This window comes from Neolamprologus brichardi, chromosome 15, assembly GCF_056152115.1.
Source record: "Neolamprologus brichardi isolate AB-2024 chromosome 15, ASM5615211v1, whole genome shotgun sequence".
NCBI lineage: Eukaryota > Metazoa > Chordata > Actinopteri > Cichliformes > Cichlidae > Neolamprologus > Neolamprologus brichardi.
In genome coordinates this window covers 25,916,437-25,940,934 of record NC_142118.1, presented here as the reverse complement: position 1 = coordinate 25,940,934, position 24,498 = coordinate 25,916,437, and the positions used below count along the sequence as shown (strand labels likewise).

Below are 24,498 nucleotides of genomic sequence, written 5' to 3'. Positions count from 1 at the left end.
AAACCATCGAGACACGTAACAAGATTTAAAACTGGATCCTCAAAGCAGTAACATATTTAAAGGAATAAACGAGTCACAGCTGGAAGCTGATGTGAACGCCTGCTTAACGATCAGGCTGACAAAACTTTCAGGCTGCTGCAGACATTGTTTCTATTTCTGCTGTAATCTGATTACACTTCCTGTTAAATATGTTCAGTCACTAAATCATGTCACATGACATTTAAAAGGTTCAGTCAGGGGGTGCTAGCGAGCCAGCAATGGAGTAGGACGTGTTTCTGAAGGCTCCCGCTAACCAAGTTTCAGAAATAGTTTTTTTTCAACCTACAAAGTCTCATTTTATGTCACAGGGGAAGCTAACAGTTTTATATACCATATTAAAGCTTCATTTGTGACAAAATGGCATCTAACCTAAGGAAATACAAGTACACCGGAGGAACAGCGGCTAGGCCCGGCGCATCCTCGGGCGAGAATACCAATGGTGGCCCAAGGGCGGCACCCGGCTCAGCGACCACTGAGGAACAGGCTCAGCAGAGCGATGGGCGCTTTGTGGACACTGATGCCCTGAAATTGGAGCTTCTTCAATCCATCAAAGATGATATCAGCGTGGTGTTAAAAGAAGAACTCAGGAATGCACTGAAAGAAGATTTTGATAACATTAGGGCTGAAGTGCAAGAAGTGAGAAATGAGATTGCTAACAATACGGCGGCAGCGCGCGCTGAAATGGATGGAGTTAAGGCCACAGTGAAAGAAGTAGAGGACGGGCTGTCAATGTGGAGCGATGAGGTGGTCACCTTGCAATCTACAGTGAAGACTTTGAGGAAGGAGCTATCTGACCTGAAAGATAAATGTGATGACATGGAAGGCAGGATGCGGAGATCTAATATCCGTATCATAGGGGTCCCGGAGGGCCCGGATTCGAGCTCCACCACGGCCGTATCCGCGCTACTACGTGAAGCGCTGGGTATGGATAAAGATGTTATTGTCGATCGCTCACACAGGAGTCTGGCCCCGAGAAGGCCGGGTGGTAACCCGCGGGCCATCATAGCCAAGCTTCATTACTACCAGGACTGTGTGGAAATTCTACGCCGTGCCAGGACCCAAGCTCTGCTGAGGTTCAATGGACAACCAATTGCAATATTCCCGGATTTTACGACCTCGGTGGCCCGAGCTCGGGCTGCTTTTACAGAAGTCCGGAAACTTCTCAGTGAGCAGGAAGGTATCCGTTTTGGGATCAGGTTCCCAGCGCGACTTTGTATCACGCACAACGGGGAGGAGAAAGAATTTCTGGATGCGGCGAAGGCAATGGAATATGTTAAAGAACATATTATCAACGTTTAAGGAGGCTGCGCCTGATGCTCTATGTGGTAGCGCCGGGCCTAAGATCAGTGCTACGGTTGGTTGTCTCAGTTATGGCTGAGTGTACATGACTCTGCTTATTGTAGCGTTCGCACTGTGATGAAAAGTTTAAAGAGGCACTTCTTGTTCAGACATTTAAACTTATTTCATAAACACATTTTGGTTCATTTTATTTCATGACAATACCATTGGGTTTAGAAAAGTTCTATACTTTGTTTGGACGTCGATGTATATGTGTATGTATGTGTATGTATATGTATGTATATATGTATGTGTGTGTATATATATATATATATATATATACGTATATATGTGTATATATATGTATGTGTGTGTATATATATATATATATATATATGTATTTTTTTCTTTCTTTTTTTATTTATTGTCTTTTATTTTTGTAGGATATGTTATGTCAAGCGGCCAGCGGGAGCCTAAGGGTCTGGCTTATAGTAACCCAAACAAGCACTAGACTATATGTGTGGATCTGTTTGCAGGGGGTTTGGCAGTCACCATGTTCAATCTGGTGTAATTGCTCATCGTGTTCTTGGTTTGGGCTTCAGCCAGATATGTTTATTTTACTTATCACTGTGTTGTTGTTGTTGTTGTTTTTTTCCTTTTTTTTTCTCCTTTTTTTTTTTTTCTTCCCCTCTCTTTCCTCTTTTCCCATGCGTGTCGTGCATCTGGAGCTTTCATATTTTACTATTTGAGCAGGAATGAGTACAGCGCGATTATTTAGTGATCGGGTGGTAAATTTTGTAAGCTGGAATGTAAAATCACTTAACCATCCGGTCAAGCGGAAAAAGGTTATTACTCATTTACAACGACTTAGAACGGCTATAGCATTTCTCCAGGAAATGCATCTGCGTACCTCTGATCATCTTCGAATCAAGTCTGGATGGGTAGGCCAGATATATCACTCTAAATTTAATTCTAAAGCTCGGGGGACAGCAATATTGATAAGCAAAACTTTACTATTTATAGCCACAACTGTAGATGAAGACCCTGCAGGCTGTTTTGTTGTAGTTGTAGGACATTTATATGGTTTCCCCTTGATTTTAGCGAATGTCTATGCCCCTAACTGGGACGATCATAGTTTTTTCACTAACGTCTTTGCACGGCTTCCCAACATGGCAACACATAATATTATTCTTGGTGGGGACCTAAATTGCTCATTATCTGCTATGGACCGCAGCTCGCACAAAAGCACGCCTGTTTCAAAATCAGCACGTTATACAGCGTTTTCTTCATAACTACGGGTTAGCTGATGTATGGAGATTTTGTAACCCAAATTTAAGTCAATATTCTTTTTTTTCTAATGTCCATAAAACATATACTCGTATAGATTATTTCTTTCTGGACAAAAAACTCCTCCCTTTAGTAACAGACTGTGATTACAAGGCCATGGTGATTTCAGATCATTCACCTGTTGTTCTTTCAATGCGTATTCCCAATGCCTACTCTAATTATCGGCCATGGAGGTTCAATCCAGTATTGTTAGCAGACGAAGAGTTTGTCAATTATATTAGGTCTCAAATAGATTTCTTTCTTGCTATCAATCAAACTCCAGAGATGTCACCATCAACTGTTTGGGAATCCCTAAAAGCATATCTGAGAGCCCAGATAATCTCATTTTGTGCAAACAAAAAGAAGAGGGATACAGAGCGACTCTCTCAATTAGCTGACGAAATTACTAAACTAGACACTGTATATAGCCATTACCCTGATCCGGTATTATATAAACGTAGGCTGAAATTACAAACTGAATATAATCTTATATCTACAAAACAGGCTGAGTATCTAATTTTGAAGTTGCGTAGCTACTCGTATGAACATGGAGAAAAAACAGGCAAGCTGCTAGCTCATCAGCTACGACAAAGAACAGCTAATCAAGCTATCCCTGAGATCCGGAATGACCAGGGAATAAGGTGCACGGATAACCAAGGTATAAATAATAGTTTTTTAAAATACTATCAGACTTTATACAGCTCCCCCCCAGCTAAGGATGACCTGACACTAGAAAATTTCTTTGAGAAACTTGATATCCCTTCCTTAGGAGACGATGCGGCCACCAGTTTGGAGGAGCCCATCTCCAATGCTGGAATTGAAATGGCCATATGGAGTATGCAGTCTGGAAAATCACCTGGCCCCGACAGGTATCCTTCTGATTTTTTTAAGAAGTTTTCTAACCAATTGAATCCATTGTTAAAATCGACTTTTGAAGAATCTTTCCTCTCACAATCCTTGCCTCCAACAATGCGTCAAGCAGTGATCTCCCTAATTCTAAAAAAGGATAAGGATCATTTAGATTGTGGCTCATACCGTCCAATATCTTTGCTGAACACGGACACCAAAATCCTTGCTAAAGTGTTGGCCCGCCGTTTAGAGAAACATCTGCCCTCCATTATCTCACCCGATCAGACAGGCTTTATCAAAAACAGGTACTCTTTTTTTAATATTAGACGTTTATTAAATATAATCTATAGCCATGTCAAAGGTAATGTATCGGAAACTGTTATTTCGCTTGATGCTGAGAAAGCGTTTGATTGGGTGAGATGGGACTTTCTTTTCCATACGCTTGAAAAATTTGGCCTCGGGAGTAATTTTGTATCCTGGATAAAAGTATTGTACTGTGACCCTGTAGCGGCCATTCGGACCAACAATAGTCTGTCCCCCTTTTTTCAGCTTCAGCGTGGCACACGACAGGGGTGCCCTTTGTCACCTCTCCTTTTTGCCATTGCAATTGAACCGCTAGCTATTGCTCTGAGACACTGTGTTGAGGTTGAGGGAATACGTTGTGGGGATATCGAGCATAAAGTCTCTCTTTATGCCGACGACATGCTCTTGTTTATTTCCAACCCTTCAAATAGCCTCCCTAAACTTTTAGATGTACTTAAGGAATTCGGGACAATTTCCGGATATAAGGTGAATTTCGGGAAAAGCGAGGCAATGCCTTTAGGTACAATAACCGGGGAACTTTCGTCTATTTTAGCACCTTTCAAACTCAGCTATAACAAGTTCAAATACTTGGGCATTTGGATTACGCAGAACCATAGAGACTTGTATAAAACTAATTATCTTCCTTTATTGTCTAAGCTAAAAGAGGATTTTGGAAAGTGGGAGTCCTTGCCTCTTTCGCTGGGTGGTAGATTAAATATCATTAAGATGACTATATTTCCTAAATTTCTATATCTTTTTCAGTGTCTTCCAATTTTTTTAACTAAGTCATTTTTTAATAATCTAAATAGTCAAATCTCCTCCTTTATTTGGAACAAAAAACCACCTAGGCTGAAACAGAGTGTATTACAAAGACCGCGGAGCGCAGGAGGCTTAGCACTCCCAAATTTTTTGTTTTATTACTGGGCAGCTAATATAAGGGCATTATTGTACTGGATAAAAGACCATGATAATTTATCATCATAACACTGGTAACACTGGAGCAGCTGTCGGTGAGTCAATCCTCCCTGATGTCTTTGCTGTGTGCTGTTGAATTCTCCCAGTTCTTTGAATCTTTGGGCTGAAGAAGGACACTTACTCGGTGTATAAATGCTCAATCAACAATCCTTTATTTCCATACAATTTTCACACAATGAGCATAACAACCATCCGGATGGGGAGAGATGCAGAGAGGGTCACAGCAAGTCTCAAAATGGTGATGTGTTACACAGCTTCTTATACTTTCCACGGGCCCCCACCTGGTCGTAAACCTAAACATTCACACTCTCTTATCTGTCGTGGCGCCTAAGTTATGACCTCGGGCTCCCTGTCTTTCTACCCCCTACAAAGGTGGGGGCACAGAATGTTGTCTACTTTTGCTATCACTGGACCAAGGTCCTTCGCACGCAACCTTCTCAGAGAATGATTTAAGCAGTCTGACATGACAAGAAAACAGTGTAAAACATTCACAGCAGATAAATGGTGGCGCCCACTTGTCTAACAGAACCCAAAGGATGGTCACATTCTTTTAATCCCCAGAGATATACTTGAACTTTTGTCTATCCTACTACCCAAATATACTGAGACATTTATTCTAACATACTATAAGAATATACTGCGAAGGGGGTCATGTTCTTTAACCTAATCTCACAATTCCCCCTTTGATCTCTCTTTAGAGAGATCACTTACAACATACATTCTAGGGTTGCAATGTGGTGTCAACTCTTTCCCAGTCTCCTAGTATTCGTGCTTCACACAAAAACACAATTCCATCGCTGGATTTCCTCTGCGCTGTCACTTTTAGAGCTTGGCACGCTCTCTCCATCCCTCGAGTTGTCACGTCCAACGCTGCTGAAGATTTAAGGCAGAGCACGTCGTACACCTTAGTTGTCTTCCTCAATGTCAACGACGAATCTCTCATTTTATTTAAAATCCTCCTGTGGGAAGTCTCCTCTCAATCTCCTGGAAGCTCAGTAGCACAGCTCTCTGTGTGATGTCTGCTGTGCTGAAGATGATCTCTGATCCTCCTGAAGCCTCTCTCCTGGCCTCAGCTCCCATCTTGTGGACGATCCTCTCAGCCACTCCTTCTCGTCATGGCACCTCACGACATCTACAGATTAAAAATAACACTCCTCTCCCCACATGGCTTCCACCATGTGTCAACTCCCCAATGAGACATGTACAAGAATGTTGCACATTCTCTCTAAAACAATCTCCAGGGTTTCCCACTTGGAGCAGCCATACTCCAACCTGTAACCCTGTGTAACAACATTAATCAGCAGTTACATGTTCAGCTTATTTAATTCCCAGCTCCACCTGGAGCCTGTATCCTGGAAGACAAATCTGTTAAATCAAACTTCACATTTGCAACCAACTGTAGATCATAAGAGTGATAAAGTATTCAGCATGAAAGACAAGTATCATGTGCAGGTTTTCTCCAATCGTTAAATCACTATTATTACCATAATTTGTCCCAAATCATGAATCATCCCAATTTATTCCACAATTTAATCTGTGACTTCCCTTAAACAATGTCACTCCACCCATTTTATCACTAGGAGCTCAGTAGTGGCTAGCTAATGAGTTCATATTCAACTATTCCATAAACACTGCATCTCTTATTTGTTTCCTCATGTCACTTGTCTGTTTTCTGCTGAATGCTCTACATACACTCTTAGAAAAAACCCAACATTAGGAGTACACATAGACAATCCTGGTGGTCAGGCGCAGGTCGATAGGTTCCAGAGGTGCCGTAAAAGGTCATAAAATTAAGCCTGCTGTAAAAGGAATGACACTGGTTTCAACACAGGAAATTTCTCACGTTATTCACATCGTCAAAGTAACCTTCAACATTTTCCCAACAACACAGTGTAACAGCATCATCAATCCTGTAGTAGAGAAACAAACATCAACCAATTGTTCTGTTATAAATCACATCATCAAATCACATGAAGAACTGTAATGCTGTAGAGAAGAAAATGCAAATGTTAGCGCTGCGCAGATGTATACACACTTTCTCACAGTAATCTCTGTGAGCAACACAAGCCCATGAATAACACACCCCTGGTGGATTCGCAAACACAGAAAGTGGCATTTAAAAAGTTAAATCATCAGGCAACCTCGAATGTTGCTGTCATCTTTCTGCTCCTGTAAAAAGAAACACATAAATTCATCCACCCTTTTGTCCTGTCTAGGTAGAGGTTAACTTTGAGTCGTGGTCAAGTCTTGTCACTTTTACCAGTCAGTCAGTTTGTTTTTATTTCCATTCATTCATTCATTCATCCATTCTTTCTTTGCTGATAGTGGAAACTATCGCCGCATTTAATTTCCACCCTCAGCAAAATGACGTCATTTCAAAAAGAAAAAAAGAGAACTTTAGGTCGGATTACCTCGCTGAATCCTTTTTAGGCAGGGACTCTCATTTTCTAATTGTCCCCAATAAGTGGCTTTCTCCTGAGCCCATTTTAATGTGGAGAAAAATACTTTGCGACTGTTTTCAGTAAGAATGTTTTATAGCGCTTTAAAGTTCAATCTCTCAGGCCTGGATTAAAAACCTGATTTGTTAAATCAGGAACTCACAAAATACCAAAATATCACCACCGGTGGATCACTCCTCTCAGATGTTCTTATTTCAGTGCACTGTAACAAAAGCAAAAACAAACGTAACCAATAAAATACTCATATAATAACAAATACTCGGGCCCATTAGAAACCTGTCCAAGCATAAAACCACCTTTCTCTCTCTTCTAGAAAGAGACAGGGTGCACCCCGAACAGGTCACCAGTCTATCACCTAGAAACAAACAACCATTTACACTTACATTTACGGATAATTTAGAATCATCAATTAACCTAGCTCTAACAGCTGCATGACTTTTCACTGTGGCAGGAAACCAGAATACCCAGAGAGAAACCACTGCAAACTAGCCAGACTGTGGACTTGCACCCAGGACCTTCTTACTGTGGAGCAACAGCACTCACCAGCATGCCAACAATACAGGAAATACAGGGAAGCTATGATTTCCTGTTGAATTTTGTACAGCTCTTTAAAGCCTGAGGCAATTATGTTAAATACACGTGGGATACTTACGTAAATCCAAGGGCTGGCCCCCTTTTCTCTTTTTTAAATTTTTATTTTTTATTTTCAGTGTGTTCCTCCTTCAATTAAATCTCAATCACAAAAATGTGGTGCTCCGAAATAAGGCTCACACCGTTAATTCATCATTTTCACTCTGTACCACTGCTCCTTATCAGGCTGTGTGAAGCACGGTAAACAATTCAGTCGAAGCGTTGAGCCATAAACAGACATCACTCACAGACATTGTTTTCATAACCAAACTGCTTTAGACCCTGTCCCCTAAATCTACACAAATGCCCTCTGGGTGACATGAAATGCATTTAACCAATTAACAATCAATGGCTTCTTGTTGTTGTAACAAATTCTGTATTTGGACGTTTGTGTGCAGCATTTTGCGTATCAGCATAGCATTTGTTAGTAAAGCATTCTTCATTGCATCAGCGTGTGTGTGTCACTCTTCCTTGCACAAACATGTGTATGTGTGTGTGTGTGTGTGTGTGGATCACTTCTCCGTGAATTGAATCAGCATTTCGATTTGTGTGCGTGTGTGTGTGTCATTTCTCAGTCAATCAACGAGTGCATATGTGTTCATATGTGTGTTTCTCTTGATTCTGAGTCAGTGTATGTAGATGTGTGTGTTTGTGTGTGTGTGTTTGTGTTCATCACTTTCCTGTTCTGGTGTTCTGGGTAAACCAGGGCCTGAAGCGTGCTCTGGGGTCCTGCCTCCCCCTTTCCAGTCCGTTTGCATCCCTTGGTGCTGCTGCCCAAAGTTCTGTCCATACTGGTTCTGGCCCCAATTAAGGCAGTCCTTTTCTCCAGTGTCCTGCATCTTCTCCTTGTCCAGCTCCTCCTGAGCCATGCTCAGTTTCTGCTCTGATGTCTTGAGCTCTCACTGAGGGCAGAAACCTCAGTCTTTTCCGTACACGTCAGATTGACGTTTATTGATGTTTTCCTTGCTTTGCTCCACGGCCTTCTGCAGCTCTGCTGTTCGGCTCTTCTCAGAGGTCAGCTCCTGGCTGAGCCCCGACACCTGTGTCTTCAGCTTATGTTCTTCTGCTGCTTTTGTCCAATCTGAGGTGCCTTCTGACCTCAGTTACTCCTCGTGTCTCTGGCACGCCCTTTTTGCTGCCCGATCATCCGTGTTGGTCCATCACTGTCCTGCACAGTTTTAATGCAGAGTTGTTAAGGTCAGCATTCTTTTGCTCAGCCTCACCGAGACGCCTTAATAGGCGTCTCATCACAGCTCTGTCAGCTGAAGCTGTCTGGAAATCTCCCCCGTGTAGTGAAACGGGCCTTGGATTTAACGTTCTCCGTCTCTGCTGCATGAGATCTTTTTCCTGCAGCACTGTTGACATTCTCAGGCTGTTGTTGTGGGTCCAGCTGCTGTAGCATTTGGTCAGGGTCACATCAAAGATGGTAGAAGGGAGAGCAAAGATGGTAGAGGGGAGAGCAGGAGTCCAGGTCAGCCTCGGCTTTCCGGGCCGACAAAGCAGCCTGTAATTAAGCATAAAGAGAAAAAACAAAAACAAAACAAAAACAGACGAACAGGAAAATGATGTTGTTTTGGCTGTGTTATTCAGAGAGGGGCCAGGCCCTGTGTCAGCCTTCTCCCCCCCTTTTTTTGTTTTTTCTCACTATATAATCAACTCCTAACCCACCAAGTTGACAGGACAACACAGGTACACGTTAAAATTCTTAAGATCATGTTTAATAATTCAAAAAAGGAATTTTATTTCATTCAATAATCACTTGTGTTAATCAATCAGAAGAAAACATGTCACAATTCGACTCTTTTAACCACTAAATTTATTATTTCATCACTGGTTTATCATACCAGTGTTTTTTTTTTTTTGAAGTCAAGTTGTTGTCCTGCAACCCAGAGAGTTTATTTGTTAGTAGTGGATAAACTTTATCATTTAACAACATGTGTATGTTAAGTTTTTGCTGCTTTAACCTTGCTGGAAAATCTTCACGTGTTCATGAGTGTAAGCTGTTTCTTCATTGCGTGTGTGTGCGTTTGTAGGTGGGTTATTTTAACTTTTTTCTTTTCTCCAACAAGGCATTTCTTTAATTGTGTGTGTTTTTAATTTTGTTTCCCAAATTTTGATTTCCCACCTTAAATAACAGCATTCCATGTCTTCAGCCAGGAATTAGAGCTTACTTGTGAGATTCAGGGACACATGGTGCCAAAAACAATTCAGTGAAAAACTTGCCTGAAAATTTCCAGTAATGGTAACCGATAACTGGAGGAGAAGATGTCCTTTAAGCTTCTTTTCAGGGTGAGGACAAAGTGAGAGGTCAAGCCGTAAAATTTTTAGCCACAGCTTGGCCTGTCTGTCGTCCCAATTTTGTTAATCTATCCTTTTGCTGCTGTACTCAGGTTTCCAGGTTGAGAGAAATCCACCTGTATTAAGAGACTAAAACATTAATTTACTATTTTTCTTAAAACATCCATTTGGTTCATCTGCCTAGATTTTACTCTCTCTCTCTCTCTTGGTGCATCGTTCACACAGTCAGGCAGTTGCCTTTTATGGGCATGCAGATTTCCGGTCACCGACACTCACCCCCAGCAGCCGCCAAGCCATCTCTCCTATATCAAAACCCAGCCAAACATCCAACATTCACCGCAGTCATTCAAAAACTGTATTTATAATATTATAATCAACAAAATCAGCGTTTTAATTACAGGCATGTATCATTGTTTGCAAATCATACTTATAAAACTCAATAACACGCTAAACAGGAAGTCCTCTGTGGGCTTCACAGCAGCCATCTCATTTGCATGTTCACACACCGTCTAAACTAGCTCGCAGCGCGCTGTCGTCACACACAGCCTTATTTCACACTCAACTCTCTATTATATTACAAAGACGTCTTATATTTACAATCACTCCTTCTTTATCACACAACTCCTTACTCTCCTTTGCCACAGCTGCAACCTCTAATTTTTTCTCTGGCGCACTCCCAGGTCGCATGACCTGCAGCGCCCTCAGCAACTCCTCTCTCTGCTTCTCAAAATTTTCCACTCCTCCAGCACACCCCCTTTTCTATGTTAGACTTAAAACCCAACATTTTTACCCCACTACACACCTTTGAACCCCCCCCAAATGACTTCACCATTTGCAACAATTCACGACACGGCCTCTTGCCGCAATTTCTGCACAACACAAACACTTTTAGACACGAATTATTCTGTTACTTTAATTGACTCCCGTACTTCTGACGAGACGCCGACTCTAACGGCGCTTTCACACAAACTACACACCTCCAACTCTCTTCCTCTTTTTTTTTTTTTTACACCACAGAGTAATACACCCAATTCAGCCCGTCTCTCTCTATGTGGCTCCAAATGCCCTCTTTATTTAATTTAACACTCGTCAGGGGACAGGCAAACAACAATTTCAACCACTGAAACGAGGAATACAACCTTTTTTAACCTTTTTTTCTTTTACTACTCTAGAGCTCAACCTTTGTTCGCAAAATGTGTCTTGCTCTAGTCCAGAATAAATGTAAACCGTGATTACACAGACGTTTCAGTGTTATTCTGTAGCTATGCGGGAGTCCTTAGTTCCCAAGTCACCACCTCGGCTAACCAGACGCCGTTGGACCTGACTGCGCGTCCACAGGCAGGGGGGTTGCCAACACCATGAACAAAAATATTTTCCACAGGTCCACTAGGCATCAACCTTTGATCCTAAAATGTGTCTTTGCTCTAATGTCCTCCCATTCACACATCAACCGTCACTGTCACCATGTTCATATTTCACACAGAAACACAGCAAGCGCGTCTCATCAGCAAAAACACAGAAACACAGCAAGCGCGTCTCACCAGCGGAAACACACACAGAAACCTCTGAGCTCACCTTTGAAAATGCAAGCGCACCATAAGCCAGACTCTATTTCACCTCTATTTCATATTCTACACTTTGGCCGCGTTTTGGAAGCTTTTCCCCATTTCTTGCAACAGAAGCCAGTTTTAGACAAAATTAATTATGTGGGGTAAAATTGGGCTGCACCCTAGTCTCAACGTAGAATATGATTAGTATCTTGCTAGAGCCAGTTCCTATAACACACTTGATTTCTAGTCTCAACGTAGAATATTATTAGTATCTTGCTAGAAAGTTCCTCTAACACTTGAATTCAGCCTCAACTTATGCTGTTAGTATCTTGCGCCGAAAACCAGACACCGACAATTTAATGTGAAAATACGTGTAACTCAGCGAACAGATTAATTTGGAAAGCCCAATATGCACATTTGGTATTTATAATACAACAGGCTGTGCTTACCTTTTTATGTTTGGACCGTCCTCTGTTCGCCTCGCCCCACGATCTCACCACAGGCCAAATCTGCCCCTCCTCAGCACACCAAAGATCCGGGTCACCGGCACCAAGTTGTTGAATTCTCCCAGTTCTTTGAATCTTTGGGCTGAAGAAGGACACTTACTCGGTGTATAAATGCTCAATCAACAATCCTTTATTTCCATACAATTTTCACACAATGAGCATAACAACCATCCGGATGGGGAGAGATGCAGAGAGGGTCACAGCAAGTCTCAAAATGGTGATGTGTTACACAGCTTCTTATACTTTCCACGGGCCCCCACCTGGTCGTAAACCTAAACATTCACACTCTCTTATCTGTCGTGGCGCCTAAGTTATGACCTCGGGCTCCCTGTCTTTCTACCCCCTACAAAGGTGGGGGCACAGAATGTTGTCTGCTTTTGCTATCACTGGACCAAGGTCCTTCGCACGCAACCTTCTCAGAGAATGATTTAAGCAGTCTGACATGACAAGAAAACAGTGTAAAACATTCACAGCAGATAAATGGTGGCGCCCACTTGTCTAACAGAACCCAAAGGATGGTCACATTCTTTTAATCCCCAGAGATATACTTGAACTTTTGTCTATCCTACTACCCAAATATACTGAGACATTTATTCTAACATACTATAAGAATATACTGCGAAGGGGGTCATGTTCTTTAACCTAATCTCACAGTGCCAGATTACCTCTGGCGGGACCGATCTCCAGCTTCACCACGAATCCTCTTGTTGTCCACTCACTGAAATTATGGTATCAGCTCAGAAGGCACTTTAAACAGACTGAACTCTCTCTTAATGCACCACCGCATAGACATTGCATGCTCTCCCCATCCTTAACCGACAAGGCATTTAACATATGGACAAAGCTTGGAATAACATCAATGACTGCTCTTTTCACGGACAATATATTTTCCTCATTTGAACAGCTGGTGAACAAGTTCAAGATCCCTCAGTCACACTTTTTCAGGTATCTACAACTCAGGAATTTTGTTGCTTCTAATACTGACTGCTTTCCGTCCTGTCCACCTCCATCCCTTTTGGATGATATTTTTGATTTTAAACCAAATGCCAAGCGGGTTATAAGTGATGTTTATGAGCTGTTAAGTAATTTTAGGCTGTCCACATTGCAATCACTTAGGGAACGATGGGGAAGTGATCTTGGCCAACAGATTGCAGATGAGACTTGGCATAAGATAATCAATAGAATTTCTTCGTCATCTATTTGCCTTAAGCATGTGGTGATTCAGTTCAAGGTGGTTCACCGTCTCCATTGGTCTAAAACTAGACTGAGCAAAATCAAGGATGGGTTTGACCCCACATGTGACAGGTGCAAACGAGAGCCTGCTTCCCTATTTCACATGTTCGGGGCATATCCAAAACTGGGTAGCTTTTGGAAAAGCATATTTGAAACCATGTCCAACATATTTGGTGTTCCAATTGCACCCTGCCCGTTTATAGCTATTTTTGGGGTGACGCCTTGTGATGCCAGTCTTTCCAAATCACACTCTGATCTTCTGGCCTTTTGCACTCTTTTGGCCCATAGAATGATATTATTGAAATGGAAAGAGCCACTTCCACCTGTATATGGGCAATGGGTTAAGGATGTATTATACTCAGCTGGAAAAGATCCGCTACACTGTAAAAGGTTCGGTTCGGAGGTTTTATGACACATGGCAACCTTTTCTTACTTACTTTGAAAGATTAAGTCTGGATACTATCGCTTAATGTGCGTGTGAGTGGGTTGTTTTTTTTTGTTGTTGTTGTTTTTTGTTTTTTTTGCTTGTTTTTTTTTCCCTTACTGTTGTTCATTTATTTTATTATTTACTTTGTATCTGTAATTTTATTTTATTTTATCTCTTCTTTCCTCTCTGGCTGGGTTTTAGTTACACTGTTCTGGATGGGTGGGTGGGGTGGGGTGGGGGGGGGGCACGACTGTTTCTTAATATTGCCGTAATTGTTGTTGGAAGCAATTCTTTGTTCAATAAAAAGACCTTGATCAAAAAAAAGGTTCAGTCTTAAAATAATGTGAATCCACTTGAGCGGGTCAACCAGAACCGAATATAGGCTCCTGAACAGACTAGAGTCCACCTGCACAGCAAAATCAGGATCATGTATCAGTCTGGACCTCCCAGCTCATTCTGTCCAGATCAAAGAGATATGAGGCCACTAACACACCTGTCTGACCCCCAGTCAATGCATCAGTGTCCACAACCTTCAGAATAGTCAGGAAACAGTGTGATCACTCTTTAATAATCTGATGCTACTGATGCTGTTTAATAAAGTTTATTTTCTATTTGAAGCCCAGCTCTCAACTCCTCTGAGCCCCTCTCTCCACACGGCAGCGTTTTGTCCGTCACGTGCCAGGTGAGGCGCAAACACCACCTCCAACCTACGGAGAGCACTGCTCTGGTCACCACGGACGACCGTTCCTTGGAGACGGCTCATCATCAGCCGAACCATCACCTGATTGGCCCACGCCAACCCAAGAGCAGGAGACACGGTGGACAGCGAAGGCCTGAGTAGGAGGAAATTTACGCTGAAGTGGTTCTGAGGTCAAAGGTCAAAATGTGATCAGCTCATAAAGAAGATATCTGATTTACCCCATACTGTTGTGTGATTGGCTGAAAACATCTGTTACCTGGAAAACAAACACCTGTCACTGATTAGTGGTCAGAGATAAGAAACTGAACTCTGGTGTGCTACCTGGATGGTGTTACCTGGTTGATGCAGAGCACAGGTGTGCTGAACTCCTGACTCAGGTGATGCAGCATGGAGGAGAAGGTGAGTAGCTGTCTGTTCCTCTCTAGCCAATCATCGGCCTGGAACTCGGTCCTGAACAGCGCTGCCACTGAGTCGACCACGATTAGGCGCACCAGACCGCGTGTCAGTAGGAGGCGGGCGCGGCGTGTTAGGCACACCAGGAGGGAATCCTGAGGACAGAGCAAGAAGTTATGGGTTGTAACAGGGTCTGAACAGATGTCGCATGATCAGACTTACCAGGTCCGCGGCATGCTCAATGTAAACGTGGTCGCTGAAGCAAAGACTGCTTACAAGGTCCGCAGGAACGTCAGAACGCAGACAGACTTGCTCGCCAATCAGCTGGTGCAGACGCTTAATGGGAAATGAGTCCTCAGTGCAGACATACAACGCACCTGGAACCAACAACGAACACACAAATAATGAATGTGACATATCAGAGGTTATTTATTAACTTACAAATCAGCAGGTCATTGAACAGGTAAAGTAAGTAAGTAAATTTTTATTTATATAGCACCTTTCTAGATAAAAGATTACAAAGTGCTTCACACAGAGATTAAGTATAAAACCAAAACAGACAAAAGTTAACAAAATGCAATTTTAAAAAGATGTGTTTTTAGTTGTTATTTAAAAGAGACTACTAAGTCCACAGATCTTAAGCTCAGTAGGAGAGAGTTCCACGGTCTGGGAGCCACAGTGGTAAAAGCTCTGTCTCCCTTAGTTCTCAGCCTTGTATGCTGAATAACCATTAGGGCTTGATCACATGACCTCAGGGACCTGCTAGGGACATAGGGCTGTAAAAGTTCAATGATGCAAGCTGGTGCTTGTCCATGAAGGTCAGAACCAGAATCTTAAAATGGACTCTGAATTTAATGGGGAGGCAGTGCAACAGTATTAGCAACGGTGTCACATGTGAGTACTTTGATGATCTGGCCAGAAGCCTTGCTGCAGCGTTTTGAACAATCGTCAGATGCTCCAAGGAGTTTTTGCTTAGACATATAAACAGTGAATTACAGTAGTCTAATCATGATGAAATGAATGCATGTATAACAATCTCCAGTTCAGTGCGAGATACAATAGGGCTTAATTTAGCAATGTTTCTTAAGTGATAAAACCAAGACCAAACCAGAGATTTGATAGGAACATCCAAAGTGAGAGGTAGGTCAAAAATTATTCAATTCAATTTTATTTATATAGCACCAAATCACAACAACAGTCGCCTCAAGGCGATTTATATTGTAAACAATGTTCCCTCTAAGCGCAATTGCGCACTGCTGGCACGGTCTCTGCGCACAAAAAAATCTAACCTGAATTGAAATTAAAATTAATACTTTGACAATTCTGTTTTGCAGTGTTAGTCAGTAAGTGACTGGCTGCTCCCATATGGGCTTAGAACGATGCCATCTTATCTCATAGTCCAGCCAATAATGCGATTCACATTCGCACATACGCAGCTAATCAACGTCGTTGACAGGCTATGACAGCGTCCTTATATGCTGACACCGGTGTTTTAGCTAGCAAAGCGGCGTGGCTGATGTGGAGTGAAGCCACGTTAATGACAACGTGTACAACCATTGGAGATGTGAGCAGGACAGACGGAACAATTGACGGAAAAAGTGTGGACTTTATACTAGTTTTTAAATTGAGTTGATAGGCCACGTAAAACCATAGTTATGATAAAAATATATGCAATGTTTGGTTTTCTTCCTGAATACTATCGTTGTTTATATTTACTTTGGGAAGAAACGGTAAAAACTGCATTTTATACGAAAAAAGGCTCGAAAACACTCTCTGCCTGTGAGCAAAAACAAACCCTACCCCCCTCTCCCTTTCCTATACGTCCAAAAAAGTACCGTGTCAACCAATCAAAAAATCATATGGCAACGTGGCATCTAGTTGTTAAGAAACAAGGGAAAGATTTAGGAGTGACGGCGGTGTTTTGAGATGTGAGAGATTTGCGACGTTTAGTGCAAATCCTGTGTAGTTAGTGTGTAGTGTAGTCAATAGTTTTGTTGTGTTTGTCAGAACAATGAGGCGACTGCTGAATGTTACAGGTGTTACAGGAGTGATACATCTCCTGTTGTCAGGCCTGCAGGTATCAGGCTGTTGTTCTCCTTTATCTTATAGTGGACAGAAATTATTTTTTGGAGTGGCACAAATGATTTGTGTGGCATCAGATTTGATGCAGAACAGCTGATTTTTCTGTAAATAGTTTGAAACGTTTGTTTAAAAAACACCTTGGCTGCATTTAAAAAAAAAATAGCTGCAATAAACGTTGTTGTTTGCATAACTCAGTTACTTTTTTGAAGAAGTAACTATATAATTAATGGCCCAGCATTGGTCATTATGTACTATATTTTGCAGACAGAGAGTTAAAGGACTCTCTCCCAGACCACAGACTCATAATAAGTCAAAGCTTTATAAAAAAGAAAAAAGAAAGAAAGAAAAGAAAAGAAAGCTGTGTTTGCGAAATTCAAGTTCAAGTTATTTTTTACTTCCAATAGTGTTAACATACTACACAGGTCAATGACTAGATTTTTTTTTTTTTCATTTTCATTGTAAATGGGCTAAAGCAGTTAATTAAAAGTAGTCTAACATAAATGTAAACGCTGGTGTGACCACAGTGCACACGTGTGATGTCGCTCACAGTGGTCCAAGGGATCGCTCAGGGAGTTTGTGTGTTCGCTCAGACACGTGGAAAATTAGAGGGAACATTGATTGCAAGGTAGACCCTACAATAATACATACAGAGAAAAACCCAGCAATAAAATGACCCCCTATGAGCAAGCACTTTGGCGACAGTGGGAAGGAAAAACTTCCTTTTAACAGGAAGAAACCTCCGGCAGAACCAGGCTCAGGGACGTGTGGCCATCTGCTGCGACCGGTTGGGGTGAGAGAAGGAAGACAGGATAAAAGACATGCTGTAAAAGAGAGACAGAAATTAATAACAAGTATGATTCAATGCAGAGAGGTCTGTTAACATATAGTGAGTGAAGAAGGTGACTGAAAATGAAAAATTCAATGCATCATGGGAGTCCCCCAGCAGCCTATGCCTATTGCAGCATAACTAAGGGAGGATTCAGGGTCACCTGGTCCAGCCCTAACATATAGTTAGCCAACAGGAATGTTTTAAGCCTAATCTTAAAAGTAGAGATAGTGTCTGTCTCCCAAATCCAAACTGGAAGCTGGTTCCACAGAAGAGGGGCCTGAAAAATGAAGGCTCTCCCACCCATTCTACTTTTAAATACTCTAGGAACAACAAGTAAGCCTGCAGTGCGAGAGCGAAGTGCTCTAATGGGGTGATATGGTCCTATAAGGTCATTAAGATAAGACGGGACCTGATTATTTAAGACCTTGTATGTGAGGAGCAGGATTTTGAATTCAATTCTGGATTTAACAGGGAGCAAATGAAGGTTCCTGATAGCTGACTTCACAAATGTCGAAAGGGGACCAAAAGCATTCATTATCTTAGGTACATGTCTGTCAGGAGCACATACGAGGAATTCAGATTCAAACATCTTGGGGCTTAAAAACAAAAAGTATAACTGGATGTCATTTGCATAGCAGTGGTAGCAAATGTCCTCAAAGGGGCTCAAAATATGCTGGAGAGGAAGTAGATATATTAAAAACAATAAAGGCCCCAATACAGAATCTTGTGGCACACCATAGGTGAGGGAAGTACTTAGAAACTGCCACAGAAAAGTATCATTCATACAGATATGAGGAGAACCACTTTAAGGCAGATCCAGATACACCGACCCAATATTTCAGCCTTTTAAGCAGAACGTGATGGTAAGCTGCATCAAAGGCCAACGTGAGGTCCAACATCAGCAGAACAGAACATTTTCCTGCATCGTTTTGCATCAAAATGTCACTGGAGACTCTAAGAAGGGCTGTTTCAGTAGAATGAGCTCTGCGTAAGCCAGACTGAAATTTGTCAAGAATATTGTGTTTATCCAAAACTGCTGTAAGCTGCTTAGCCACAACCTTTTCACTGAATGTATCACAAACCTACTGATTGGCAAAATCATGGTGCGTTCACTGACCTGCTCCCAGCCCTCCGTGCTCTGCTGGGTACTGCACCGAGAGGCTGAGCTGCAGGCCCACCTGAGTCTTGCCGGTGCCACTCTCTCCAGCCAGCTCAGTGATGCCCCCCACAGGCAAACCGCCCCTCAAAAGGCGGTCCAGAACTGGACAGCCGAGCCTGAGCTGGGCGCCAGACACGCCGTGCTGCAGCTGCTGTGCTAAACACATACACATACACACACACTTGGTTAATGCATGATATCACATCACACAGTATGTCCAGTAAGACTCTTCTCCTGACCTGTGATTGGAGGGTGCCTTCTGCAGACGGCAGCGGCAGCAGTGATCAGCTGCTGGACATCAGAGTTGGACAAACCGGTGAGTCTCTGCAGGTCTGGAGCAGAAGCACAGACCACATCCTGCACAGACTTTAGCTGAACTGCAGCAGGAGAAGCACAAGTGGTTACCACGGAAACAATGGAAACAACCACAAAAAAAAAAGGAAGTCCAAGCAATTCATCACATCTCTGAATCTTTGGTGTTCACTGTCTAATCTCTAATAATCTGAATGGATTCTTAAAAAGAGCCAGCTGTCCCAGCTAATTACAGGCCAACCTCTAACCTTCCTTTCATCTTAAACATTCTTGAAAGAGTAGTTGTCAAACAGCTAACAGATCATCTGCAGAGGAATGGCTTATTTGAAGAGTTTCAGTCAGGTTTCAGAGCTTATCACAGCACAGAAACAGCTTTAGTGAAGGTTACAAATGATCTTCTTATGGCCTCATGACTCATCTCTGTAGGACTGCTTTCTTCCATTTGAGCAATATCTCTAAAATTAGAGCTGTCCTGTCTCAGAGTGACGCTAAAAAACTAGCTTATGCATTTATTACTTCTAGGCTGGTTCATTATTATGAAGATGTAGCAAAAACTCCCTGAAAATACCTTCAGTTAATTCAAAATGCTGTAGCAAGAGTACTGACAGGGACTAGAGAGAGAGAGATTCGTCTACACAGTTATAATATTTGGAATAACAAGGATATCCTATATAAAGAAAACTTTTTTCTTAGATAGTTGGTTTAGGAACAACATTATTTTACTCAACCAATTATTCGATTCAAATGGTATGCTTTTCTCATATGACGAATTTTGTCTACATTTCAATTTAGCAATAAATCATGACAATTATATTAAAGCATTTGGGTCTATACCTTCAGGGGTTTGTATGCTTTATAAGAATAAACACTAATATCCCTTCATACCACAGGCCACTGGCATCTCCAATACAAACTGTTGTTGGTAAGACTTCTGGCAGAGATGTGTTTTTATCTCAGAACATGTATTTAAAGGATTTGCACTGTTCTGAAAATATGTATTATTTGGGCTCCACAAAAACTAAAGACAATTCAACATTGATAACAGGTATATGATTAACTTGTTAATCTTAAAGGCTAAATTTCATATTCACAAATCCAAATGTTTAGGGAGACATCCCTCCTTTTATGTATACTCCTATGAGCTTTTATAATATCTAAATTCAATTAAGAATTCTACTAACCCCAAAGCTATAAAGGCTATGGTTGTATGTGAAAAAATAAAGATCCTCCAATCTCTTTACTCTTTGGCTTAATCAGTTAAACTTCTCCCCTTAGCGTATGCGTATTGTAGGTTCTGAAAAATGGTCGTTTGTTTGTTTGTGGTTTACAATTTCTTTAAGTACAACACCTTCAATGTAATTGTCACGATCCTGGGTCTTATGACCCAGTGTTTTGAGTTTTAGTTCTTTTGATGTTTATAGTGTTTGTTTAAGCTTATTAGGTTTCTTATGTTCATTTGCTTATTAGCTCCCCCTTGTGTTTTCAACCCCTGTGAAGTCTCCCTTGCCCTTCGTGTGTTTCATGTCTGTGTGTCTTATGTTGTCATGTCTGCCTCTCATGTTTCAAGTTTGAGTTTTAGAATGTCTGCACCTGGGTCCACTCTTCACACTCCACGCAGTTTGCCTTGGCAAACTGTGACAGTAATACTGTTTTAATTCTACTTTGTACTGACCTTTAAACATAGCTGGACTGGCCACCGGGCATACCGGGCATTTGCCCGGTGGGCCGATGTGATTTTTCGTTTTTATGGGCCGATGGTTTTTTATTTATTTTTTGGTAACGGTATAAACAATGAAAGGTGGTGGATTGGCCAGATGCTGGCCGGTGTGTAAAAATAACTCAGTTGTTTGGTGGTGGCTATCGCAGAGCTTCCACAGATTCAGTAACATTAGCAAGTGGTGGAGGCCAGCAGGTGGATGAGAGAAAGGGGAGGCAGGAGAAGAAGAGACCCGAGGCAGACGCAGGTCCAAGTGTCAGGTGAACTGAACTTCAGGTAAGAAGTTATGACCTGCAGTCTATCTGGGTCAGATATAAACCAAGTTTAGGTAGAGTTTATTTTCGTTGTGCTGACTTTTCAGTCAGTTACAATTACTCGTACTGCGTGCTAGCTAACATGACGGAGTTTCTATACAGCTGGGTGGGTGCTATGATGTTACTGATAGTGAACTTTATTTTATTCATAAGGTTAGTTAGTAGAGTTGCCAACCGTCCTGTAAAAAGACGGAATCGTCCTGCATTGAGAAAAAATATTACGTGTTTAGTAGGGGTGCAACGATACACAAAATTCACGGTTCAGTTCAGTTCGATACTTTGGTGTCACAGTTCGATATTTTTTCGATACAAAAAAAAATGTTCATGCCTTTTTAATTTGTCATTTATTAAATTTTCACGGCACATTCTGCACCACATCTCTGTGCGTTCATCATTTGTTTGAAGCCAGCTCACCTCCTGCAACCACTGCGATCAACTTCTCACATGTCTAAGCTTGATGCGGGAGATTTCACTTGTCATGTTTGCATAGTAAGCTAATGATTGATAAGACGATGTCAGAGGAATTGGGGCGCAAATTATCGTCACTCACCAATCAGTGCTGTCGCTCTCTATACACAGTTCGCGCGATTGCAAAGTGAAAGCAAAAAACAAGCGCAAATTCAAACGCGATTTCAATATGTCACATATTGACAGTGGCTCACCGATGCCAATGACATAATTACCCAGCTACATTTCCGAAAGAATGCAAAAGCATTGACATATATTTTTCCTTCCTATGATAGCCCAACGGGCAGGGCAGAGATAGATTTTGGTAGCCCGACTGGAAAAATTTTGCGAGCCCTGTATCTGATTGAGGAATCACTCATCTTTGGAAAAGAGAGTTTATTACAGAGAAATGGCTCTTTCCGAAATAAACACTATAGTATACGCTTCTTCTGGGCTATATTCTCAGCAGCATATTAAACATATCAGGTCCCCATAAGGAGAATCATGTGCTAACGGCTGTCTAAATGACTTGGGTAAAGTTTGTAGCATGCGTGCTTGTTGTTTTTGTCTGCTTCCACTTGTCTTTGCACTAGGATGATGTCGGCGTAAATGTGCAGTCATATTCGTTCTGTTCCCACTAGTGCTGTCAGTGTTAATCTCGTTGAAATGACGTTAACGCCACAACACGGCAAATCTCCGTTAACTAGCTACCGCGGATCGCCCCATGCGTGGGGCTGGACGGCCAACATGTTAACGAGCTAACTGCGCTAACACACTAGTTCCCACCCATATAATTGAGCATTGCTGGCACATCCAATATACTGTTTTACTTTAGTCCATGACACTCTTACCTTCAGGGTCATATGTCACATGAAAACCAAAAATAGTTCCAAACGCCAGATCTGAATGAGGGTGGGGGAGGTTCAATTTGCCATGTTGCAAGGAGAGCTCAACTTCTGTCTCGCTAGCTTGCCCTACGCTCAGTGAATCTGCGTTCGACTACTCCGCCTAGGCTGCACTGTCGAGCGCAGATTCACTGAGCGCTCAACACAGACAGCATCGTCAGAAGGAAAGTTGATAAAATAAATTAAAAATGTTGTATTGTTCGATACATATGCATACCGAACCGAAAGCACTGTATCGAACGGTTCAATATCGATACGAGTATCATTGCACCCCTAGTGTTTGGTATTGAACTGAAAAGGAGCACAGTTTGTCCCGTACTTCAGATAGAATGGAAAAAGACACAAAGCTGGATTTATTCTGTCTTTACGCTGCACAGCTGCCTCTTCTCCTCTCATTCTGTCCCCCTCCCTCTCCTGTTGCTACTTCAATCATGAAACTGATCAATGATCAGCTGATCAGCTTTTCTCTCTTGTTTGTTTATCGCCCACTTTGCGCCAGAAAGAAGAAACCAGTGGATGTCACGTTAAACAACAGCTGCACGTTTAAGCTTGATCAGCTGTTGTTAGAATTTATTTAATATTAATTTCTAGTATCAGCTGATGTTTGCTGGAGCCACAACTGTAAAAGCTGCTGGTCATGATATCGGTTTGTATATGTGGCGAGAGGGAAACATGAAGATGAAACCAGGAGATGTCCTTACTGAATCATCAGAGCTGAACAGGTGATTGAGAAACAGGTTTACCTTTTAGATCCTTTTTTACGCTGACAGCTGGTAACTGTGCAGGGGCGGGTCTAGCAAAGTTTTGCCAGGGGGCCAGGTAGGGCATTAACAGGGAAAGGGGGGCACAGGGCACAAAGAAATAACGTTCTTATTCTCATTTAAAATGTCTCGCTTTTATTAATTATCTGAAGCCTACAACCAAAGTTGTTATCTGACGTAAAATGTATAGAAATCATACATATACCAACAAGACAGTGTACATCACTGTCACAACAGCGTCTGTTTGCATTCAAAGGCTTTATGGCTTTTCCTATAATACCTGGGGGGGGGGGGGGTCTCTACTCAAAATGCCCAGCCGATTTTTTGTCCCAGTCCAGCCCTGCCTTTAAATAAAAGTTTAAAAAGAGAGAGAAAAAACTATACAGAGAGTAGTGATGGGATTTCCGGCTCTTTTTAGAGATCTAGCTCTTTCGGTTCGGCTCACTAAAAAGAGCCGGCTCTTTCGGCTCCGAACCGGCTCTTCAGGTTGTTTTGTTGCTTTAATTAATTTATTATTAACAATAATATTAAATTATGCACAAAAGGAATTACTGACGTAAAAAAAGTGGTTTTATTTATATATGTTTATATATAAATATATGCGGTGGCCCCTAGAGACAAAACATGTACAAACTCCAAAACACATTTCTAGCATGAACTGAACTTCCAAAGCAGAGCTACTAGATCACTTAAATTACACAATTGAAAGCATGTTTGTGTATTTATACACAGGCACTCATATATATTCAAATAATTTAAAAACAATGTTCATTTACCTGTTACTACCACACACCAAATCCGGTCGTTGGTACTTGCTGGCTTGTGTAGCCATAGGTAACAAAAGCTCAACACTGCACCTAGCATTCTGGAGCACTTCTGTTGACTTTTGTACGTGTTTTGAGTTTTTATGTGCTTCTGAGTTTGTACGTGTTTTTACGTGTTTTGGAGTTTGTACGTGTTTTTACGTGTTTTGGAGTTTGTACGTGCTTCAGGGTTTGTACGTGCT

At 41.8% G+C, this 24,498-nt stretch overlaps 1 protein-coding gene across 1 annotated transcript in view; it reads right to left on the bottom strand.

The window, feature by feature from the left end:
• Positions 1 to 4,899: 4,899 nt before the first annotated feature.
• The window catches only part of xrcc3 (X-ray repair complementing 3), a 20,797-nt gene continuing 1,198 nt past the window's right edge, over positions 4,900 to 24,498 (bottom strand). The window contains exons 2-7 of the mRNA XM_006793394.3: positions 19,276 to 19,413; positions 18,995 to 19,192; positions 15,189 to 15,343; positions 14,909 to 15,121; positions 14,792 to 14,829; positions 4,900 to 14,706 (exon numbers count right to left, since the gene is read on the bottom strand). Coding sequence (XP_006793457.1) covers positions 14,475 to 14,706; positions 14,792 to 14,829; positions 14,909 to 15,121; positions 15,189 to 15,343; positions 18,995 to 19,192; positions 19,276 to 19,413 — 974 coding nt within the window. The 3' untranslated portion in view covers positions 4,900 to 14,474. The remainder of the gene's footprint in view (positions 14,707 to 14,791; positions 14,830 to 14,908; positions 15,122 to 15,188; positions 15,344 to 18,994; positions 19,193 to 19,275; positions 19,414 to 24,498) is intronic.